Source organism: Rhinoderma darwinii, chromosome 7, assembly GCF_050947455.1.
Source record: "Rhinoderma darwinii isolate aRhiDar2 chromosome 7, aRhiDar2.hap1, whole genome shotgun sequence".
In the NCBI taxonomy this organism is placed as follows: Eukaryota; Metazoa; Chordata; class Amphibia; order Anura; family Rhinodermatidae; genus Rhinoderma; species Rhinoderma darwinii.
This window is the reverse complement of record NC_134693.1, coordinates 113,501,913-113,526,416: the sequence shown is the minus strand read 5'-3', so window position 1 is coordinate 113,526,416 and position 24,504 is coordinate 113,501,913. Positions and strand designations below refer to the sequence as shown.

General features: G+C 38.3%; 1 protein-coding gene across 1 annotated transcript in view; it reads left to right on the top strand.

Annotated features, from left to right (window-relative positions):
• Window positions 1–24,504, top strand: part of LOC142658106 (sodium- and chloride-dependent GABA transporter 1) — a 141,363-nt gene that overhangs the window by 81,445 nt on the left and 35,414 nt on the right. Inside the window, exons 3-5 of the mRNA XM_075833853.1 lie at window positions 6,341–6,472; window positions 9,228–9,328; window positions 11,595–11,704. Coding sequence (XP_075689968.1) covers window positions 6,341–6,472; window positions 9,228–9,328; window positions 11,595–11,704 — 343 coding nt within the window. The remainder of the gene's footprint in view (window positions 1–6,340; window positions 6,473–9,227; window positions 9,329–11,594; window positions 11,705–24,504) is intronic.

The window sequence follows — 24,504 nt, the reverse complement described above, 5'->3', positions numbered from 1 at the left end:
GAATAGTGTGTAAGTCATGAGGCGCAACGTGACTAGCCAGGTAGAAGCCTATTTGTGACGCCTTGATAATTCATAGAGCGGGCTACCCTGCTTGCTAGGCCAAACAACAACACACCATGCTCTCCCAGCATCAAAGACCTGGCTGTGTCCAAAAGAAGCGAATATAAGTAATAATGAAAAATACCTGGGGTATTAGTGATCATTTTGGCCAAAAGGACGCAAGCTCGCAATCCACGACAAGGATCCCCAGACTTGCGAGTCCCTAACTGGAGCGAAAAGCTCCTGATGTACAGACAAAACAGATAAAAACAAGGACATTTATTCAAAAACACCGAAAAAGGCCATACTTACAAATGGACACAGCCAGGTCTGAAACGCTGATGAAGGCGAGTGAGCAGGTGCTTTAAATAATAATAGCCACTCCCACTAGTCTTGAGGGGAGTGGTATGTGGTGCATGTGATGTGTAGTAAGAAATAATAAATGAATAGTGTATGTGCAAGTGTAATAATGTGAGTGAAATATAGGGGGCAGTAATGAGTGAAGTGCCTAAAAAATAAATGAATAATGGGATGCAAGTGTGTGAAACATGGAGGAATAGTGTGTAAGTCATGAGGCGCAACGTGACTAGCCAGGTAGAAGCCTATTTGTGACGCCTTGATAATTCATAGAGCGGGCTACCCTGCTTGCTAGGCCAAACAACAACACACCATGCTCTCCCAGCATCAAAGACCTGGCTGTGTCCAAAAGAAGCGAATATAAGTAATAATGAAAAATACCTGGGGTATTAGTGATCATTTTGGCCAAAAGGACGCAAGCTCGCAATCCACGACAAGGATCCCCAGACTTGCTAGTTTCAGCTTACGAATACTGATACGAAATACTGACGTAAATACGCAAGTGTGAAAGAGACTTATGACAAAACATTTCTTTGCAATATCAACAATAATTTAATGTCTTAATGGCTGAATATAGAAAATTCTTAATTCTTAAAACACAAAACATGTATTGGATGGGGATAATCAAATATGAGTGAAGATCGGTTTACACATATATACATATTGTTATTCATGGATATTTGGTAACCCAATCAGACCAATGTTAGTTTTATTCTGTTGGTCTGACCAATATAATAATACTAATAATAATATAATATTTTGTTTGAGTTTTATGAACAATTTCCATTGATCCATTGGTATGGGAAGTAAAATTATAATTTGATACAATGTTTGCTGATAGACAAATAGTGCTTAAAAATTGTTTATACCACACCGTCGACTTATTATTTTTTTTTATATAGAGCCATAAACTTCCAGGGTGCTCTACATTTGATTGACTAATGTTACAAGTGGGGTACCACAGAGATCTGTACTGGGATCATTACTGTTGGACTTGGTTATACTTTGTCTCTATGTGCAGATGACACCAAGGTCTATAGGTTTTTAGATAAAGCACAGGATGTGTTAGCTCTACATGCAGACCTGGGTAAACTGGCAAATCAAGTTTAATTTTCATTAATATTATATATTTTGGGACAAAAATAGGCAAGCCATTTATCCTCTGAATGAATTTCTATTGCATTAATCCACAATATAGATTGATTTAAGGGTAATTATTGATAACAAATTATAATATGTAATGGTAATCTGCTTCATCTAATGCTAACAAGATATTGTTATGTATTAAAAAAAGGCATGTCTTTTAAAGAAGGTATTATTTATCCGTTTATAAAACATCTGTGCATCTACATCTTGAACATAGTCCAGTTTTGGATACAAACTCAGAAAAATTATATCGGGGAACTGGTCAAAGTTCAAAGAATGTAATCCAAATTAATAGTATGCATGGAGGATCTCACTTATGAGGAAATGTATGAGACATACTTTCACAGAAACTGGTAATAGCTGCAAGTATGGATAGATTTACGAAAGGGTTGCACAACTCCCTGGAGAAATACAATATACAGTTTTACTGGTATTAATGTAGAATGAAGATCCAGGGATTGGTCTGCTTGCCAGTAGCGGACCAATAATTTCCCCTATGACAAATTGGTCTCTGCCATTCATGGGTGGTTCTACCTGGATTTTATCTGTATCACATGTAGTTTGCAAGTAAAAAAGTTGAACATATGTCTTAGTCCAATCCACTATGTACTGTAACTATGATTATAGGCAAAAAATTCTGTGCGTAATTGTCTCCAAGTCTGCCCATCAAAAACGGCTAGCCAAAAACTTAATTCAGCCTACAATTACAATGTCTGATCCCATTATAAACATGCAAGTTTCTGTTTGCCAAACAAACATGTTAATTCTATGAAGCAGAGACGTGAAAGATTTCCAGACATCTCCAGTGCCAATTCTCTGGAAAAACAATAGAATGAGACAAGAAATATCCAACCTGTCCCATCCATTTCTTCATTAAAATAAGCCACTGGAAGAGAGTCTTGCCTCCTTATAGGCAAACGATTGTTAGTGGATCTGACTGGATATGACTGATGGAACGGGTTATGTACAGGTCAAGCGAAAAAAAAATGGAAAATAACAATTTAACATATAATGACATGAGCGCTAGGCTAGATAGGATCTTGAAAAGTATCTGAAAGACTTTTTTCAATAAACTTTAGGCCATTATAGACTGATCGGTGAGGGTCTGACCTCCGGGATCTCCACCGATTAGTATAACAAAGGGGCTGCAGTTGTTGCTGAAATTTTTTTAAGTGTGTGATGGGCGTTTATGCCAGCATGACGCATAGTAAGGTACCAGAACTTAAAGGTTGACAACCTAGTTTTTAAAAATCAATATTTTTTCTTTCTTGTTACTTCAAATTTGATATAGACGGTATGTAAATGTTAGTGCTTCTGCATCCATCATGCGCAAAGTTACCTGAGTCATAAGAACCGCGGAAAACTATTAAAAAGCAAATTAAAAGCCCTGAGACAATTTATATATCTATACAAACATTGCAAAACCACACTTCATATTGGATATTGGATATATATTTGTTTGTTGAATGAATTGTGTGGTCAGATATTAGGCATAATGGGATGTTTGGTAGAATGTCAAGTTAATACTATTTTGCATATTTTTCCATAATTTCCCTGGAATGTATAGTACGTTATATATGGTCATGTTTTCTGTATCCTTTTTACATTGCATCATTTTCAGAAGATTTGTGTCAATAACTTTCCTCCAATAGGAAGAAAACTCTGTCTGCAGAGTCAGTTGTCCATAGTTGTCCCATAGCAGGTCATACATATTAGATAAATGTTAGTCAAACACACCAATTTCAGCAAAATCAGCTGTCAATTTCATGTGTATGGGGGATATGCCAAAAATATGTTGTTGTGGGGATAGAAAGATCAACATATCTGTTCCTTTATTCCCATAGAAGATAAACGATAACATTCTCATGGTCACGCTATAGGGAAAAAGGGAACAAAGCGCACATAGTGCATGAGCCTGTAAAATATGAGAACAATAGGATAAAGGTGGTCAATTATGCTGACCTGATGTTGTTATGCTAGGAGCATAACATCCCATGATGCGTGTCCAAGTTATACTTAGGTTGAGACAGTTGCAGCCCAAATTCCGGTTCGAAGATTGATAAAAATCCACTATGTAGATCCAGGTGACACTTGTACCTAACCTGACGAAGAGGCCGGTACGGCCTTGAAACACGTTGTTGTTGTTGTACAAATAAAAGCAATTTTCAGTACAGCTGCGCCCTCGGATATTCAATTTTTTATCCCCCTATCTCCTGAACATTCTGATGGTGACTTTTCCCCATCTCTTTACTGAAATAAACATGCACAAAGCCAATGGGTATTTATGAGAGAGTTGGCTGAAATCCCATATGTGACCATCTTCTTGGGTGAGACATTGACTTAAGGGTTAAGCCATTAATAATCAGTGTTTCCTTTTGAAACTCATTTTTTGGCATGTGTTTCCCATTAAATACTCTCAAGTCTCCCTGTCTATTAAAACAATATGCCATTGTGCAAAATTTGTATTTTAAAGTGTACCTAATGTTACAAAAAGTAAATCACCATCCATTCTTAGGCATCTTTAGAGGTGTATTAGATGTAGTGCAAAAAAAATATGTTGTCTAACCTACATATATTGGGTCTCTTCCCTTCCCTTTGCTGGTTTCTGTAAATTAACACTTTCTCTCTGTGATGGGTCTTACTGGTGTGATGTCAGAGCTTAACTGTGGGTTCTGAACCAATCAGATGTCTCCCCCTTCTGTTTCCCCTCCCTTCTTACACAAAGATTGAAGCAGAGAGACTACAACATACTTGCTCCTCCCCCTCCCCTCTCACAGCATGACTTTCACTCAATAAGGCCTCATGCACACGGCCGTAGCCGTATGCATGTTCTGTCATTACTGGCACGGACGGTTGCGAACTGTCACCAGCATTTGTGGACCGTGCTCCCATTATAAAGTATAGAAGCATGGTCCGCAAATTCAAAAAATAGAACATGTCCCATTTTTTGCGGGTTATTTCTACGGCCCAGACACGTACCCTTAGATATATGGGAAGGTGTCCGTGGGCCATAGAAATGTATCCGTAATTTGTCCGCAATTACGGATCCGTAATTGTGGATAAAAATTATCTTCGTGTGCATGGGGCCTTAGGGAGAGATACTGCTGTAGCTTCCCCCTCCACTCGGTCTAATATTTACTGTTTTACACTAAAGTATGTTTTGATGACTAAAGAGATTTCTTAGCATTCACAGAAGGTTGCAGGAAGGAAAACGGGAGCTACAGACAGTTGATGTACTACTCATATCCTACTGACTAAAAAATATCTAATAATTATAATAATAATAAAGCAACAATAATAATAATAATAATAATAATAACAGGTAGGCTCTAATTGCATGGGTACATTGATCCTTACTCCTCCCCTCCCCTCTCACACTAAGGAAGAGATACTGCTGTAGCTCCCCCCTCCACCCTGACTAGTATTTACTGTTTTACAGTTGAGAATGTTTTGGTGACTGAAGAGGTTTCTGAACATTTATAGAAAGGTTGCAGGCAGGAAAATGGGAATTACAGACTGCTAATGTATCACTCATGTCTTACTGATTGTTGGAATAAAAATAAAAAAAGAGTTATAATAACAGGTAAGCTTTAACTTCCTTGGTACATTAGCAGTGCACCACTGTTTTAAGTTTATCATACATCCCTTACTGTGGGTTCCATATGAATTACAGATATTTTGAGTAGGCTGGTTTGTATTGTACTTTGAAAGCCAAACTGTGCTGTGCTACTACTGTGATCTGTACTAGAACAAACAAACAGCTCAAAAAACATAGCTCTGTGTTACCAAGCCATTACATTTGGGAACATATACACTATTAGCTAAAGCTAATTACTAGCCACAGGGGTCAAGTCACTATGGAGAACATGTCACTGTAATTTATTTTTACAAAAATATGTTCAATGTGGCAATCAGAGATGGAGTTAGGCATAATTTAGTTGCCATTCTCTACCCTCAGTTCAGTGGTAATTATACCTCCAGCTGAGGTTCTCTTCACCAAGTAGCATAGTGGATGGGGCAAATCAGGGTTGGGTCCCCTCTTTCTAAGGTCCCCATAGCAATCACATGGCCTCCCTCTATGGTTTATATGCCCTTATTAGACAACCCATTCTTAAGATTGTGGTTATCAGGCAGTAGCAACAAGACTGTCAGATATGACATCACTATCTAATTTAACCAGGGGTGGAGTGAACATATCTGTATCTTCAATGAACTGTGGTCAACATACTTCATCTCTTCAAGGCGTTGGGCTCTTTGGACAAGTATACTTGATTGAAGGATTCATTGACAATAAGTTGATCACATAGTGTCCACCTGCTGGAAACCCCAGCGATCAGCTGAAAGTTGTAGGAAAACCTGGTGACAAGTGTTCAATTTATTTAAAAATTTAGCAGTACACAGTGCCCATTAAAATGAATGTGTTGTCTATGTAAAGCAGGACATGTTCTCCAGTGCGAGAGACGCTCTTTATAGCTGTTCTCTACTGTGTCGACGAGATGAGGATCCTGAACAGAGGACCTCTCTCTGTTAACCCAGAATTCCCTACAAGGGTGTATGAAAATGGGTTTTCTAAACTAGACAAGGCCTTTAAGTAAAATAATCCAAATTAAGAATGTTTGGTTGAAGGCTATTTTATAATTAATGTCTCCTTGTAGCCATCCTCAGAAGATACATTTATATGTCCAAGTATTAGACAGACATGTTGTATTATCATCTGATAATTGCTGGTAGACAAAGCAATAATATATATATACACATCAATCTCACTGGAGTTTACATAATGTTACTTTTCTTTTAGGGGCCTTTCTTATCCCATATTTCTTAACCCTGATTTTCGCTGGGGTTCCGCTGTTCCTCTTGGAGTGTTCCTTGGGGCAATTCACATCTATCGGAGGTCTTGGAGTTTGGAGGCTTGCTCCAATGTTTAAAGGTACGTGTAAAATTTGAAATAGATTGTTTCCCATAATTATCACTATAGTTATTGTCACATAGTCATATAGTCATCAAAATGGTTTGTAGTAATTTGTTGATAGACTTCTTAGTTAAATGTATATGACAGTTAAGTTTTTGCATATTATTAATATACTTTGAATTTATTATTACATAAAATACATATTTTGTTATTAGTCACAATAAATCTTGTAACGATCTGTAATAATCCCAAGGATGGCAAGAGATCACCATTTCATATGATTGAATAGATAGATAGATAGATAGATAGATAGATAGATAGATAGATAGATAGATAGATAGATAGATAGATAGATAGATAGATAGATAGATAGATAGATAGATAGATAGATAGATAGATAGATACTTATTTTTTTATTTGTTTCTAGAGTATAGCAATTTTACCCTTTTTTATTTCTATCATAATCTATGTACAAAAGCATACCATATTTTTATTCTGTAGTGCCCATTTCTAGAATGCTTAAATATTTTATAGCAGATGCGGAGCCCTATGGTGGTAATTGGTCATCACCAAAATTGCAAACTAGCAGCACCCTTCCATTAAACTGTTCAATAAAAAAATAAAAGCTTAATAAACTCATACAAACTCAGTCTATTATAAAAGTTATAGATAAAATTAACATTACAATACATACTAGTATTTAAAGGGAAAATCTTTCCAAAATTTATATGAAATAAAAATCATAATGATCTTGTAGTGTAGTCCATGAGCATGGACCACCACCAATTTCCGGAGAGAAGAGGTTGTGTTACTCCTTAGAGCCCTTCAAGCTACTCAGCGCCACTCAAACATTTCAGTTACAGGAAAGCTCTGACACAACATTCTGAGCAAGAGCCATCCAAATCAATGGCAGTGCGCTTATAATATTGCACCAGAGATTTTCAGTAATATATATCTCTAGTTGGCTCCAAAGAGGTTTGGGTGGTCTTCAGTTTTTGAAATCCACAAATGTACAAATTTACAACAGTGGCTTGTCAGTAAATCAAACCATTGAAAATATGGAAAATATAAAGTAAATATTAAGTACATTTTCCCTTTAGGGTAAAAAAACATGAAAAATATAAGCTCAGCATGACTTTTCTTTCTAGAATAATATTTTATTTACTAAAGCTCATCATACACATAAGATAGTTGTCCTCCTAAGGGTATGTGCACACACACTAATTACGTCCGTAATTGACGGACGTATTTCGGGCGCAAGTCCCGGACCGAACACAGTGCAGGGAGCCGGGCTCCTAGCATCATACTTATGTACGATGCTAGGAGTCCCTGCCTCGCTGCAGGACAACTGTCCCATACTGTAATCATGTTTTCAGAACGGGACAGTTGTCCTGCAGCGAGGCAGGGACTCCTAGCATCGTACATAAGTATGATGCTAGGAGCCCGGCTCCCTGCACTGTGTTCGGTCCGGGACTTGCGGCCGAAATACGTCCGTCAATTACGGACGTAATTAGTGTGTGTGCACATACCCTAATAGTTATCACTGACTTTCCCAAAATCATGCATGCAGGGATCAGCCAAGCATCTAACTTTATTGCCATGGGAAGAGAGACTACTGCCTCTGCTTATCTCATGAGAGAACAAATAATTAGTCAAACTAAAATCCTACATGCTCAAACCTTGTTTCTCCCAACGTCAGATATCAGGAAGCAGTTGGGTTTTGCCCCCTTATACAATAGATTGTTGTTTGAACTTATTGAAACTGGTGGGTCCACAAGAGTTATCTGTTGTGGATAGCCAGCTACAGTCTTATAGGCGTTATCCCACATAACAACTTATCACCTATCCACAGTATAGGTGATAAGTGTTTCATTACTGGGATCCGACCACTGGGACACGTCCGATCAAGAGAAGGGGGGGTCTTGAGTCCCCTTTTTGAGCGTAGCAGCGGCCACACATGTGCACTACCGGTCCAATTAATTTCTATGGGACTGCCAGAGATAGCCGAGTACAGCACTGAGAAATCTCCGGCAGTCCCATAGAGAATAAATGAAGCAGCAGCGCTCAAGCATGACTCCCACTTCATTAAGCCAGATGACTCAGGACCCCTGTTCCTTTGATTGGTGGAGGTCTTAGCAGTCGGATCCCAGCGATGAAACACTTAGCTATACTGTGGATAAGTTGTTATTGTGGGATGAGGGTCTTAATGTCAAATGTCATAAATTATAAATTAATGGTGCTGATAGGTATAGAAGTGTGCATTGTTTTTGTTAATTTTTGGGCTTTTTGCTTTGTTTTTTTCATGGGGCTTTTTCAGAATTTTATCACTATATGTGTTTTTGCTCAGCTGAACTATAGAGTAATTAGTATATTATGTTCTGAGCAAACATACTTTACATCACAGGGAGTTGGCTTTTCACCTTTAAGGGGTTGTACATGATTAGTAAAAATGGCTGCTTTCTTCCAAAAACAGTGCCACACCTGTCCACAGGTTGTACATGGTATTGAAACGAAGCCATATTTACTTCAGTAAAGCTGAGCTGTAATACCAGACAAAACCCATGGATGGATGTAGCGCTGTTTCTGGAACAAAATAGCCATGTTTTTCTAATCCCGTACAACACATTGAAAGCGTTAGGAGAATATTTCTTTATGTTTGGTAATAATACCCATTCTGTTAAAAAATGACTATGACCATCAAGTAATATGATTATTACTTCTATTACTAATAGAGTAAATTATTGCATACATCATTATGTTTTGTTATTTACAGGTGTTGGACTCGCTGCTGCTGTTCTGTCTTTCTGGTTAAATATTTACTACATTGTTATTATATCCTGGGCCATATATTATCTCTATAACTCATTCACAACTGTAAGTATTTCTATAAATGTAGTTAATAGATACAATGTAGCTACAGCTCCCATAGCCCATATTGTTCTTTATTCTCTGATTAATTTTAAAATTAAAATAAGAAATATGTAACTATGTAATTATGTGACATTTAATCAACCAGCATATAAAACTCACTACATTGTAAGAAAACAATCAAATAAATATTCTAAATCAAATATTATCCTTATATATCCTAAAAAGAAATCTTACTTAAAAATAAATAAATCCCATATAATACATAGGAATAAGACCACTTGACCATCAAGGAGGCGTTTTATTAAGAGTCTCTTCATATATATACATACATATATATGCATGTACATATATATTTATATATATATATATATATATATATATATATTTTTTTTTATATATATATATATATATATATATATATATATATATATATATATATATATATATATAGAATTTATTTTATTTATATTTAGTGGTTTAGGTGGCATTAGTGTTCGCAGTGTACTGTCGCCATTTCTTTGTCTGCTGTATATTTGCAGTCACAGGTGTTCCTGCACCTGCATACATTTTATATCATTTAGTTGGAATGTGCTGTTCAAATTTTTGTTGTGTTTATGTGATCCATATATGTGGGGTTAGTGACTGCCTCCATTTTTGTTCTTGCACTCCTCCCATTCTGCCCTGGGTGATTTTAATCAGTTCAATGCTGGATCCTACCATCCCCAGGTATATATGTAGGCTTAGTCCGAGTTCTGGGTGTATGTGCAGCGTAGGTTCCCACCTTACAGAAGTCGCCTTGTCGTGGCAGGTGGGCTAACACTTTTTGATCAAAATGTGCACTAAGAACCTCCCTATTTTAAGTAGATTTAGCTTTAGTGCATATTTATTTATATTTAGTGGTTTAGGTGGCATTAGTGTTCGCAGTGTGATGTCACCATTCTTTTTCTGCTATATATATGTGTGTATAAAAGCTGATCTCAGGAAGGGGATATACTAGTAGATAGTTGAAATTGTCAGTCTTATAATTGCATGTATTTGTATAGCGTGGCGGTGCTATAAACAAATCTTCAGTAAATAAAATAGTTACAAGATTGTCTTATTTTATTAGACATAACACAATATTAAAGAAAATTAGAATGAGATTACTACCAGTTTCTCATACATATAAACGTTTACAAGGGAATCAAAGCACGGACTATACAAAGAAGCTACACAAAATTGATTACATGTGGAAAAGAAAGATATACTTACCAAAGAGGAATCAAATATATTGATAGCCAACATCTAAAATTAGCAGCATTTTATTATTTACTGAAAACCTCCATAATGATTCTCAAAATGTTAATTTTAATTATTAAATGTTGAAAACAGAATTTGAATGGATTTTTAATTTAAAACTTTATCCACAGCAGGTTTTAATTATGACATTTAATTGTTTGCTTTTTGTTTAATAAAATGTATTTATGATCTTATTGTTTAACTATAAGGGGCCTTTCACACGACCATGTTACGTCCGTAAAGGACAGAACGTATTTCGGCCGGAAGTCCCGGACCGAACACACTGCAGGGGGCCGGGCTCTTGGCATCATAGTTATGTACGATGCTAGGAGTCCCTGCCTCTCCGTGGAACTACTGTCCCGTACTGAAAACATGATTACAGTACGGGACAGTTGTCCCGCAGCGAGGCAGGGACTCCTAGCGTCGTACATAACTATGAGGCTAGGAGCCCGGCTCCCTGCACTGTGTTCGGTCCGGGACTTGCGACCGAAATACGTTCCGTCCTTTACGGACGTAACATGCTCGTGTGAAAGGCCCCTTAGACCACTGCCCTATCAAAAGGAATAGAAGATCTATAAAGATATATATATATCTGTCTATTATTTTCTGGATTATACATGAACACAATAGATGAGAACCAGCAATATGGCTCTCACCTTTATTGGAGACATTGGACTTCTTAAAAATGTCCGCCATTGCTATTTATGACCATAAGGAGTAATTGCTGCAGGAACTGCTCAAGCCCTGAAGAAAAGATCCACGTGTGTCTCACAAGCATAGGCATATTGAGCCTCCACAGAGAAACTAGACTGTAGCACATGGAGTGTATATAGACCCATATTACAGATCCATAGGAACTTGTGTTTCGCCATATAGGAACCTTATAAAATAAAATAAAAAATAAACATTAATAGCATCACTAGTGTTTTCGTTTTGTTTTTTATATTTATTTTATGTCCAATCGTATTTGTATTTTTTTTTTATCATATAGGTTTTACCTTGGAAACATTGTGGCAATTCATGGAATACAGAGCGTTGCTTCTCTAATTATTCTATCCTCAACACAACAAACATGACCAGCGCAGTGACTGAATTTTGGGAGTAAGTTTGTCTCTTTTTGAAGAATAAAACATGAGGATCCCTGAGGCGTGCACCCACCATACTTTTTCGCTGGTGCTACTGGACGGTGGATTTGTCTATATATATATATATATATATATATATATATATATACACTGCTCTATATACTTCATATATAGCCTGTTGAATAAGACAGTAGCACCTGTTTTATATAATGGTGAGATTACATGTAACTGTACCTATAATAGTTCAGCAAACCAGACTTCCATCTACAGTAATTGTAGCTTGTAGCATCAGGCTTCTCTAATAACAGGGTGAAAAGTATAATTGTGCTGTAACAGAGAACAACTAGTCAGACCCTCGCTCTCTAACTATATCACAAGATCGGATAGACTTAATGACTGGTTGCTATAATGCACATTTATGGTATTTACTAAATTCTATAAAGAACTTGTCAAGAAGCCACAGTATTCATTGCTGAAGATGTACAAAATCATTGGCTTAAATACTGCAAGAAAAAAAAAAATGCTATGGAATATATAATATGAGAAAAACACAGTGTGACTTTTTTTTTTTTTCAAAATAAGATTTTTTTTGTCATTTCATTTAGTTGCAATCTCACCTTTTACCTAGGAGTGGATATTCATGTAGCTTTCTTTGTAAAGGAGATATATCACTTATTTTTGTTATTAACCCCAAATATTGTATATACTGAAACATTTTTTTTTTTTTTATCTGTTATTATCTGATTGTATATTTTTCTATTTTCGTTAAAAGATTATGGGTTCAGTGATCTTGTTAAAACAGCAGTTGCATAGATTTGCTTTATAGTAGGCTCCTGGTCCTGGACATAAACAAAACCTGACTCATATGGGAGAGTGTTGTGAGCATGCTCTGTGACATGTGCAGAGGTCAATGTGCAGAGAAGTGTGGGGGGGGGGGTGAGCTATCACCATCACCTAGTGTCGAGGATGTGATCCTGTGTTGTCTGCCTACAAATTTATAATAGAGGTGTTAACTTTAACCCCTTCCCGTCGTAAACAACTTTCAGATTTTCATTTTCGTTTTTTCCTACCCACATTCCAGAAGCCATAACGTCTTTATTTTTCCGTCGATATAGTACTACAAGGGCTTGATTTTTGCGGGATGAGTTGTAGTTTTTTGTAGCTACTTACCTGCAAACGCCGATGCTGCTGCAGAATCAACTGAAGCCTCTGGTGCCGATGTGGCCGACACGATGCAGGACCTGTGAGTGACGTCACAGATCTGCACTGCCAGAAGCTGGGCGTTCTGAAGAGAAGTGGATGATACTTCTCGTCAGAGCGCCCAGCTAGTAAAAGTAGTAAAAACGCCCCGATGTACACACATAATACACGCCCACTTGGACTTTTACTTTAAACACGCCCAGTTGTACTTTTGCAAGCCTCATTTGCATAAATACAAAAATGGTCATAACTTGGCCAAAAATGCTCGTTTTTTTAAAAATAAAAACGTTACTGTAATCTACATTGCAGCGCCTATCTGCTGCAATAGCAGATAGGGGTTGCAAAATCTGGTGACAGAGCCTCTTTAAAAAAACAAGTAGCCTTTGCTTTTGTTGGGGCTCAGTAGACAGTGCCAAAATTCAATATTTCAGGATTACCATCTTCATTTTTCTTGGGCAGATAGAAAGTTTAAGAAAATATAAAAAAATTTCTCCAAAAATGAAATAAAAAAAATATGTTTAACATAAAATCCTCATTTAAACAATAGGCAATTTAATGTCACTGAAATGGCTTTTAAAAAACACCCAAAAAAAAACAACAGGTATTTATGCTAATTCTGTACAATATGACTACTTATTTATTCACCTACCATAACTGAGGCAATCTATGTATTGGCAAAGAGAAAGTAAATACCCTCTTTTGATGGTGCCAGACATGATGCAATACTGTCAAAAAAGTAAAAAAAGACAAAAACGTATAGGATATAAATGCGGATCATGAAATCCAAACATCTATAGCCACATGGTGTCACTGTGATGTGAAAATCCTCGATGAACGTATAATATTTATTGCGAAACACACTGAGACTAGGACAAACTAGGATGACTTAGGGCCTATTCACTTCAGCGTCGGGTTCCATTTGGTGTTTCAGTTCATCCGTTCAGAGGAACAGATGAACGGAAAGCTGAATGGATACTTTAGCTTCCGTTTGCATTACCGTTGATTTCAATGGTAATGCTTCCGTTTCAGTTGGTTTCCATTTGTTTCCATTCCGTAAAGTTTCAGTTTTTTAACGGAAACAATAGCGTAGTACCTTGGAGACAGAATCCTAACCAAGGTTATCATGTCAAGGCAGTCGCGCTATACTGATAGAGCTTAGTGAGGATTCCGTTCTACGGTCAACCAGGGATAGACTATAATAAATGTATGATACTCAATGGAAAGAGAAGAACAGTCATGATTATTTACACCTCTCCTGTATAATATGGGTAAAACATTGTGGTGACCCTGTTTAAGTAAAAATCATATGTATTAATTGTGCATATATTTTTAAATACATGAGCTAAAATTTAAATTTCAATGGCTTTGTTTTTCTTCAGCGAGTTGTATACTGAATAACAGATCATCTGTAGTAATTTGTGGTGGGAGGTGACTTATAGTTATGAACAAATTCTCAGCATGATATACAAATATAGCAGAGTTTATCCTATGAACAGGGCTGGCCTTACGTTGGATATTGCCCTGCGCGGTACCTTCTTTTGGCGCCTCCTTCCGCATATGGTGTTGCCTGAATAACAATGCTATACAATACCGCCACCACCACCAATATACACTGCAAAAATAACATACTGTACACTGCCTAAGCAGCATCACCACAGAATACCATCATACAGTGCTAAAATACCAACATATAGTCACCAAATAACAGCTCCATACATATAGTAATTTAGTAACAGTGGCATACATTTAATTAAAGGATTTCTGGTGGCCACAAATGCCCCTGAGGATGGCCATGCATATGTGCCACAACACATGGTAATTTCACATTCTAATATCACCTGTTTAATGGAGGACTGCAACTTATGCTATATCCAGAAAACAGAATGTTTATTGGTTCAAATAACAAAATAAAAACTTGGCAATGTATTTCCCATGTTCCATGGCATGGTTCCATAAAACAAATAGTAGCATATGCATAATACAGAATACAGTAATGGGGTTGTCCAGTATGGGGGCTGTTTTTCATACTGATGACCTATCCGATACCTGGACGCCGCACCGATCAGCTGTCCTGGCTGCCTCCGGACGCCGGAAGCTATGCAGTGGCTTGTGCTAGAAGTGGAAGGTTTATGCTGCATGGACATAAAATGACGTTATCCTGTTTAATGGCTGATCACTGTGTCAGACCGATCCTCCTGAAGTGACAAAGAGCTAAAACAACCAGTCTCCTGTCACAAAATACACTAAACACAGAGCTCAAAATGAGCACTGTGTTCTGCACAGGGATCCGAATTCAGGAAGCTTCCTTCCTGTATTTGGGCTGTTGGCATGGAAGCCGGTCATGGCTCAATTACATCACGAGCTTCCAAAAATCTGATGGGGGACAGAAGTATGCTGGGAGGACATGATCTGTGTTCCTGCAGCAATCCTCTGTAAGCAGATCACTTAAAAATTAGGACAAAAAAAAAAAAATTAAAAGGCCTATGAAATAAAATAAAAAATACTAACACCTCCCTCCAGCCACCCGCACCGTCATGGACTATTTTCTGTGATATAGACACATTATACTTGGATGCAATAGCGAGTGCCGGATCTCCCTCTCATCCCACCGACACCCAGTGATAAGATTGCCAAGTGTCTGTCTTCTATGGCAGCCGGGGGGGGGGGTCTAATAAAGGCCCCCAGGTCTGCCTGTAGTGTATGCCTGCTAGGTCATGCCTCTGGCATGAGCTAGCAGATGCCTGTCCATTTTACACGGACAGGCAGTAATACACTACAATACAGAAGTATTGCAGTGTATTATAAATGTGATCGGAGGATCACATAGTGAAGTCCCCTAGTGGGACTAGTAAAACAGTTTAAAAAAAGTTTAATAAAAAGTGAAAAAGAAAAGTGAAAAAAAAATGAAAAACCCACCTTTCCCCTTACAAACTGCTTTATTATTAAAAAGCAAAATAAAGTAAAAAAGTTACACATATTTGGCATCGCCACGTCCGTAACGACTCCAACTATAAACTTATTACATCATTTAACCCGCAAAGTGAACGTCGTAAAAAAGAAAATAAAAAAACATGCAACAATTGCTGTTTTCTTTGAATTCTGCCTTAAAAAAAATGTGATAAAAAGCGATCAAAAAGTCGCATCTACTCTAAAATGGTACCAATAAAAACTACAAGTCGTCCCGAAAAAAAAAGCCCTCATACAGCTGCATTGGCAAAAAAAATAACAAAGTTATGGCTCTTCAAATATGAAGACACAAAAACAAATAATTTGGAAAAAAAAAGGGTTTTCACTGTGTAAAAGTAGTAAAACATACAAAAACGATATAAATTTGGTATCGTTGCAATCGCAACAAACCGTTGAATAAAGTTATTGTGTTATTTATACCACACAGTAAGCGGCGTAAATTTAGGACGCAAAAAAGTGTGGCGAAATTGCAATTTTTTTCTATCCCCCCCCAAAACAAAAAGTTAATAAAAGTTATTCAATCAATTCTATGTACTCCAAAATTGTGCTAAAAAAAATTACAACTTGTCCCGCAAAAAACAAGACCTTATACGGCTATTTCGATGCAAAAATAAAAAAGTTATAGCTCCTTGAATAAGATGATGGAAAAACGTAAAAAATGACTTGGTCATTAAGGTCTAAAATAGGCTGGTCATTAATGGCTTAAACTTTTTACTTTTTTAACTTTTTTTCCAATTTTCCCCTACAAAAAAAATCAAAAATAAAAGATACCAGTTCTGTCTTGATACCACATTAAAACCCCATCTGTACCCGAAAGAAAAAAAAATATTTACCCCTTAGAATGTGTCTTTTCAAGAGGTGAAATTTTGCTGTGGACATTCAGGCATCGGAAGGCCTTGGTTCTGCAAGGGTTAATGGTCTGTTCTTAAGGGGCAGAGACACCTCTCTCAGGCTCCAAGTTTCTGGGTGTGTCTGCACCCTCTTTGCTACGCCCCTGCTGACATATGAGTATAAATCTTACATAGTCAAATATTCTACAATATCCACTATATAAAATCTAGAGCAGGTAATATTGAGTGCCGCAGGCTCTTCAACAGTCACACTTCTTTTATGGGTTCTACATCATTAACTCAAGAGCAGAAATCACACTTTTTTATTGTGCTAAATTGATATATGGCTCATAATATATAGTTATTTTTTTCTATAATTTTAGCCTGGGTAGAAATCCCAAAAGAAAAAACAGAAAAGAGGAAATCGTGGTAAATGACTCGTGGAGATAGTGAAGCAGTCGACAGACACCTTATTAAATACTTGTCTATATCTTCAAGGTTTTCTATAAAGTATCTAGTGAAAAGAAGGTCAAAACAGGGAGACAAATTGAGGCACTGTAATAAAGTTCAGTTAACTAATCACTAGTCCAACTCCAGCTCTGGCATAACGGGTATGTGACTATCTGAAAATACTGTATCTGAAGATTTATGCCAGTTGCAGGCCAGTAAAATGTAAAGAAGCCTATCACTAGCACATCAGAAAATTTGGTAACGATTAATTGTACCACCAAATTAATATTAGAAATGCCCCTTTTGTTCAGTTCCCTAATAAACCCTTAAACCTACCACCATGTTATATATTACCCGTATCCCATAGGCAGACTATAGACTGCCATGATATTACTATTCTTCCTCTGTCAAACTATACAGTTGGCGCTATGCATTCAGACAGGAATGATTCCACTTGCATTCTCAAATTCAGATTCGTCCATTATTGTCAAGTGTGGTTTATTGCTCCAGAAAATTATGTTCCATTACCAAATAAATCCTGCACCCCAGCCAATGCTCGGAATTGCCCATGCCTACTGTATCTTAGACCTGTGCATGGTTGCTTCTCTACAGAAACTCAATCCATGAAGTACCTGATGGGCAAATCTTGTACCTATGTTAGGCTGGGTTCACACGACCTATTTTCAGACGTAAACGAGGCGTATTATGCCTCGTTTTACGTCTGAAAATAGGGCTGCAATAAGTCGGCAAACATTTGCCCATTCATTTGAATGGGTTTGCCGACGTACTGTGCAGACAACCTGTAATTTACGCGTCGTCGTTTGACAGCTGTCAAACGACGACGCGTAAATGGACTGCCTCGGCAAAGAAGTGCAGGACACTTCTTTGCCACGTAATTTGAGCTGTTCTTCATTGAACTCAATGAAGCACAGCTCAAGATTTACGAGCGTCTCAGACGCCTCGCAAAATGCGAGGAGGAGCATTTACGTGTGAACGAGGCAGCTGTTTTTCTCTTGAAAACAGTCTGTCTTTTCACACGTAAATGACAGCTAGCGTGTGCACATACCCTTACATTTAGAGGCAGTTTGTAACTCAGTCAATTGAAAACATTGTATGTGCTACTTACTTCAGCACCCAGGAATCCCATTCTGTAGGATTTTACAGCCGATTTTTTATCTTTTTTTGCGCCAAGACTTTTTTGCTACACATTTAGGCCGGATTCACACAAGCATGTTCAGTCCGTGATATACGGTCCGCAGGTCGGCCGCATTTCCCGGACCGAACACAGTGCAGGGAGCCGGGCTCCTAGCATCATCGTTATCTATGACGCTAGGAGTCCCTGCCTCTCCGCGGAACTACTGTCCCGTACTGAAAACATGTTTTCAGTACGTGACAGTTTTCCCGCAGCGAGGCAGTGACACCTAGCGTCATAGATAACGATGACGATAAGAGCCCAGGTCCCTGCAGTGTGCTCAGTCTGGTAAATACAGCCGACGTACGGACCGTATATCACGGACCGAACACGCTAGTGTGAATCCGGCCTAACAACACTTACATTTGTCAGTATAGATGTAGAGTAGAAATGGGACTTATGTGACTGACTGACTGACTGACTGACTGACTGACTGACTGACTAAGGTGGCATTCTATAACCAGTGCCATGTGTAAAATTACTGAGCTCTTCAGTATGACCCGTTCCCCTGCTAATATTAGTTCACATACTTTAGGCCATGTGGTGCATTTGCGGTTAATCCATGATTTATAATGATGTTCATCTGTACATTATAATCTTTTGGGAATAGGATCATTGACTCTGCTTTCACACTAGCCTCAAAGACACCCATTTTTTATTTCTGAAAAAAACTGAACAGACACGAAACGGCTGAGCGCTCACACGAGCGCTTCAGCTGCTTCGTTCTAGCGATTGTCAAACATTTAGCTACACTTTAATTAACACAACAGAGTAGCAGGGTAATATCTTCTTGCTTCCAATGCTAATTTTGGCTCCACTGTTAGCTTGTTTTGGTGGACCACTAGGCTTTAAAGCAGTACAGCTTTCAGTCTTGATAACAGCCATGTACAGTACGACATTCTTCTGGACCAAAAACTAGAGATAGGTCAGCTCCTGCTTAAAAAAAACCCTGATATGTGAAACTAAAATTCAAGAACTCGTGACCATAATTGTGACATTATACTGTGGGTCAGGTCATCCAATTCTAGAGCAGCTGTCGCGGCTGCTATGTCGTGGCTACACATTTGTGAGCTACATTCTGTTATGAAACAATCTTATTTTCTCAAGTACAAGTCTCTTATAAAGTTTCCTTCACTTATTCCCGTTTATGAAGCTTTCAAACCCCCCATAATCCAATAATCCATTCTGTATGTTTTTTTTTTTTTGTTTTTTTTTAACTAAAGGTCCTGCATCTGTTTCATTATTCTAGTTGTCGTGCAGCTCATTCAGATATGTCTATGTATCTCTGTGCAAAACTATCTATAAATCCCATCAATGGAATAATTACCACTTGATTGCTCTTTCACAGACATTGAATATTGTAGTGCCTTTTTTCAATCATGTCTTCCTCTCAGTTTGTATTCCAGTGACAGCTTTCAATACAATTACTGAAAAGCTGAATATATAGTATGGTTACATGGACAAAATGCATTAGGTTATATAAAAGCACCAGGTTGGTTGGTTTACTTGGCTGGTGTCTGCTGCTGCTTCATGTGTATTAGTTTTAATATGAAAGGGATACAAAGGCCAGACAACTGTCTCACCATAGGTGGAGTAAGGGATAAGAGGTAAGGGTTCGGGAAAAACCATCATACTTAAAATAAAACACAGTAGGCCTGATTCACATGAGCGTATTTTACGTCCATGTGGCAGCCATTAAAACAACGGCCGTCACACGGACACATGTATTACAATGGGGCCGTTCACACGGATGTTGTTTTAACGGACCGTGTGAAGGGTCCAATGAAAAATGGAACATGTCCTATTTTGTTCCATTTTCACGGAACCCTCCATAGACTCAAGTTTATGGGGATCCGTGAAAACCGAACCTGCACAAAGTCACGTTTTTCATATCCGAGTTTCCCCCACGCTCGTGTGAATCTAGCCTAAGCCTCATTTAACAAAACTGTGAAATAGAACAAATGGCTTAGTTGCCCAAAGCAACCAATTACAGTGCAGCTTTTATTTTTACATTTCTATTATTTTTTATTATATTTATATTTGTTTTTACAGGGCAGTTTAAAAAAATAAAAGCTGAGTGCTCCCATGAATAGTGGCAGCCAGCAAGTTTAAACTTAAAACCCTCACCTCGGTCTTTCTCCAGCATCTCTCCCCCCAGGAAGTGACATAAAAGCAGCCAACAAGTGGCCTCCCACTTCCACTTCCTTTCCCGATGCTCGTCTCTAACAGTAATGATTAGTGCCAGAGCGCGCCATCATCCTGTAGGACTGGTCAGTTCCTATTGGCCAGACTGACTGCTTTACAGGGGACTTGGCTGCTCTTTTGGATGTCCTAAATGTCTCCCATGGGCAATCCAGGAGGTTGGATGAATATAATAAAGTTTCTTGGTCCTTTAGTTTGTGTAAATAAGAGTTGTTAACCCGATGGTTAATTCCACTGCAATTGAACTGCAGTTTTTCCCATTATCACTCCTTTTCTTCATCTTCTCCTTCACTCTTTCCTCTTCCCCATCCACTCCTCCCTCTCTCCGTCCCCTTCATCTCCACGCTCCTCTTTTGTTTTTTGTCTAACATGCTCCTTGTCCCTTATGTCTATTTAATCCATTTGCAGTGGCGTCGCTAGCAATGGGCATTTTTTGGCTCAGTGCCTCAGATCCCTGGGTGTCTGCCATTTTCAATTGTATCTGCATCCCTAGAACGGAGATACCTTTCAATGCTACGGCGGGGCACGGAACTCTCAGCTACCTGCATCACCATTCACTCTCGTATGCTAAAGGCCACATACACGCGCCATTTTAAGCTCGGCGCAGGCAGGCACAGTTATGTTATTGCATAGCGCTGGCCTGCGCAGGCGTCCTGTCTCGTCAGCTCATAGGCTGAAGACCAAAAGTGACTGAGCAGTGGTGTCGCTAGAACCGAGAATTCGGGGGCCCAAGCCCCAGGTCTTTGGCCCGGTGCCCCGGATCCCCGGGCAACTGCCACGTTATGGCCTAGCTATAGGGGTCTTAGCGGTCGCAATTGCGACCGGGCACCGAAACCAGGAGGGCCCATGGCCTCCCCCCCACCATGTCTATAAACAGTTATTATAGTAACTGGGGCCTATGTAATAACATACATGGGCCCCTGTTACTATAGTGATAACAATTTACTTAACCTCCTTGTTCCCGAGCGCAGGTCCTGAATTCTAATCGAGTCATGACGTCACGACGCTGTGCGGAGCCGAAGATGAGGGTAAGTATAATGTTACGGTCTGCTGAGGCCCTAAATCTAAGCCTACCTTGTGGACGACGTAGATACAGGGTCTAACAGACAGTATTGCACATTAGCCCAGTATCTAATGGTGTGAAATATTACTGTGTGTGGGGGCACCATTACTGGGGGGAAATCTAAGGGGGAACATTTAATATGTGTGAGCGTGATTACTGTGTGTGGGGCACTATTACTGTGTGTCCATTGGTCTCTCCTGTGACTTTGTCTCTTTTACAAACAAACTCCTTTTTTTTTTTTGCATTCTGCTCTTGCAAATTTCTTTGAAGCACACAGTTATTATCATATTGCACCCGTCCGACTCTTATTTATCCACTTCTAAACTCCCAAGACAAGGCAATTTTATGTTGATGCTGAACATTTGGGAAGGTTATTGTGACATGTTCGTAGCCAACAAAATTGGTTGGTACTTCTTTAATTCACAGATTTGATATTAGATCAATTAAAAACATATATTTAAGATTATTGTTGTACTTAACGGCCAATATAGCGATCAATTAAACTACAGTAATACATCTGTAAGAGTCCTCCTTGAGAGATAGGAAGTGGCATAAATTCAGGTGACAGTCTTAAAGGGTAACTAAACGTTCAACAAACTTCTGACATGTCATAGTGACATGTCAAAAGTTTTGATTGGTTTTAGCGATTGGTGGGGGTCTGAGTGCTCGGACCCCCAACAATCAAAACTTCTGACATGTCACGATGACATGTCAGAAGTTTGTTGAACGTTTAGTTTCCCTTTAATAGGCTTTTCTTTCTGTGGTTGCAGGGCTCCTACTTTGTGTGATATCTGACAGAATGAGTTCTTTTCATCCATGAATTAAGGAGAATGATCCTCTTAGTCCCTCAGCTGTACCCAGTTCCTTGATCTGTGTTGCCACTATCACACAGTAACTGAAGGAATCCTGTATGCACTTGTCTCTCTGCAAGTGGGTCATTCATCCCTCCTTTTCCTGGTGTCTGCTGACAGTTCCATCCAAGCATTTTTTCTTGCTACTTACAAGTTTCAAGCCACATTAGCACTTTGACTTATGAGCATTTTATATTGTATAATTTCTGGATAGAGTAGTGCCATGATGATACATATAATGTCATCACCCAAAGACTAGATAGTAGCATCGCATCCCTTAGCAAATATATTGTAGGCTTTAATGTACATTTTGTATTATGACCATCGAGACCTAACACTGTAATAACATTATGAGTAGCAGAAATATAATATTCCCTTCATGACTGGTATTTTATAATATTTTTAATGTATTTTTAATAAATAGATTATTTTATTATTTTCTTCATCTATTAAATAGTATTGTAGTGGGAATCTCTACCAATTTCCATTCTTCCTCTATCATTGGGACCCCCAATTAAATTAGGCATATAAAAAGTGAGACCTTGTGTACGGAGTTCACAATAAAAAAAGCATCATCATTCTTTTGGCCTTTGCGATATCTGCTACTTAAAGAGTTCTCAAGAACGTTTATATTGCTGGCCTATCCTTAAGATTAAGTACCGTTAGCCCCGCCGATCAGCTGACGGATGGGGCTGCGTTGACATATGCCCCTTCAGTCAGTTGATCAGCAGGGGGTGCTGGGACTCGGACCCCCACCGATCTGATATTGATGACCTATCTTAAGTAAAGGCCATCAATATAAAAGTCCTGGAGAACCCCTTTAAGATGGGGCATTTGAAGGGGAAATAAGCGGGCACACAGAGCCTAAGACGTTTAAGCCTATTAGACTGACTGGTCTCTCTTTAAAGGCTTTCAAATAAATTATCGTGTAGAAATTCAGGGTTAAAGGACAGTAATGGCCCTTTTACACAGGCCGATGATCAGGGGAACATACCGTTTGTTCACGATCATCATCCTGTGTAAATAGACCCAGTGATCATCTAACAACCGAGCAAACAATTCTGTGTCGGCTGATCGCATCTTTAAAGCGGTCTTAAAAATCATTGTTGTCGGCAGCTCATCTCCCTGTGTAAAGAGGGGGTGTTCTGCTGCCACTGATGCAAATACAGTTAAATGAAGCACTGATTGACAAGCTATAACGCTGATCAGCACTCGTTTACCAGCATAAATCTGCAGGTGTAAAAGGTCCCTAAGAACTACTAGGTTTTTTTTGTGTTTTTTTTGGGGGGGTGAGTTTGGTAAATTCTTCAGTCTTTATTAGCAAAAGTCATAAATACATTATAACGCTGCTCTCTATTGTCCTTCCATATAAAAAAAAAAAATTTTCCTCATGTAACACTTTTTTAACATACATTATCCAACTTTTTTTGGTAGGACATTCTTTAAATATCCATTTCATCATGATGCTTTTCCTTGCATAACAAAGCAATTGCATTATCACTAATGGTTTCACTTGCTTATTCCCTCCTGAATTTGCTACTACCCAATATGCAGATCTCAAGAACCAGGGGAAGACTTATATAATACAGTTCATTAATAAATTTTTTTACTTCTTCCGAAAATGTAACTATAAGTGACAAAGCCATCGCAAAGCATAAATCCCCCATTTCACTCACACATTTGGGACATGCTGAACTTTCATTTGTGTAGAATTTTGCCAATCTCTAAGGGACATAGTAAGCTCTACTTACAATGTATATTTGGATTATTCGCAATACAGGACTAAATGACAATTCTGCTATATTCGCCAATATGTGATCCAATTGGGATTGTTTAATTGATAATCAGAACTCTTATTAGAAACGATCATAGATATACTTTCGATAACTTTCCCCACAAACCAGACTATTTTCTAAAACTTAAAATTTTTAGATTTGTATTTTAGATCTAATTTTCTGCAATAATGGAGAGATATTCAGTTCCTCTTTGTTATCTATTGTCCAATAAACTCCTATTTTCACATAAAAAAAACAAGGAAAAAGACCAATGCTCTCAGATAAG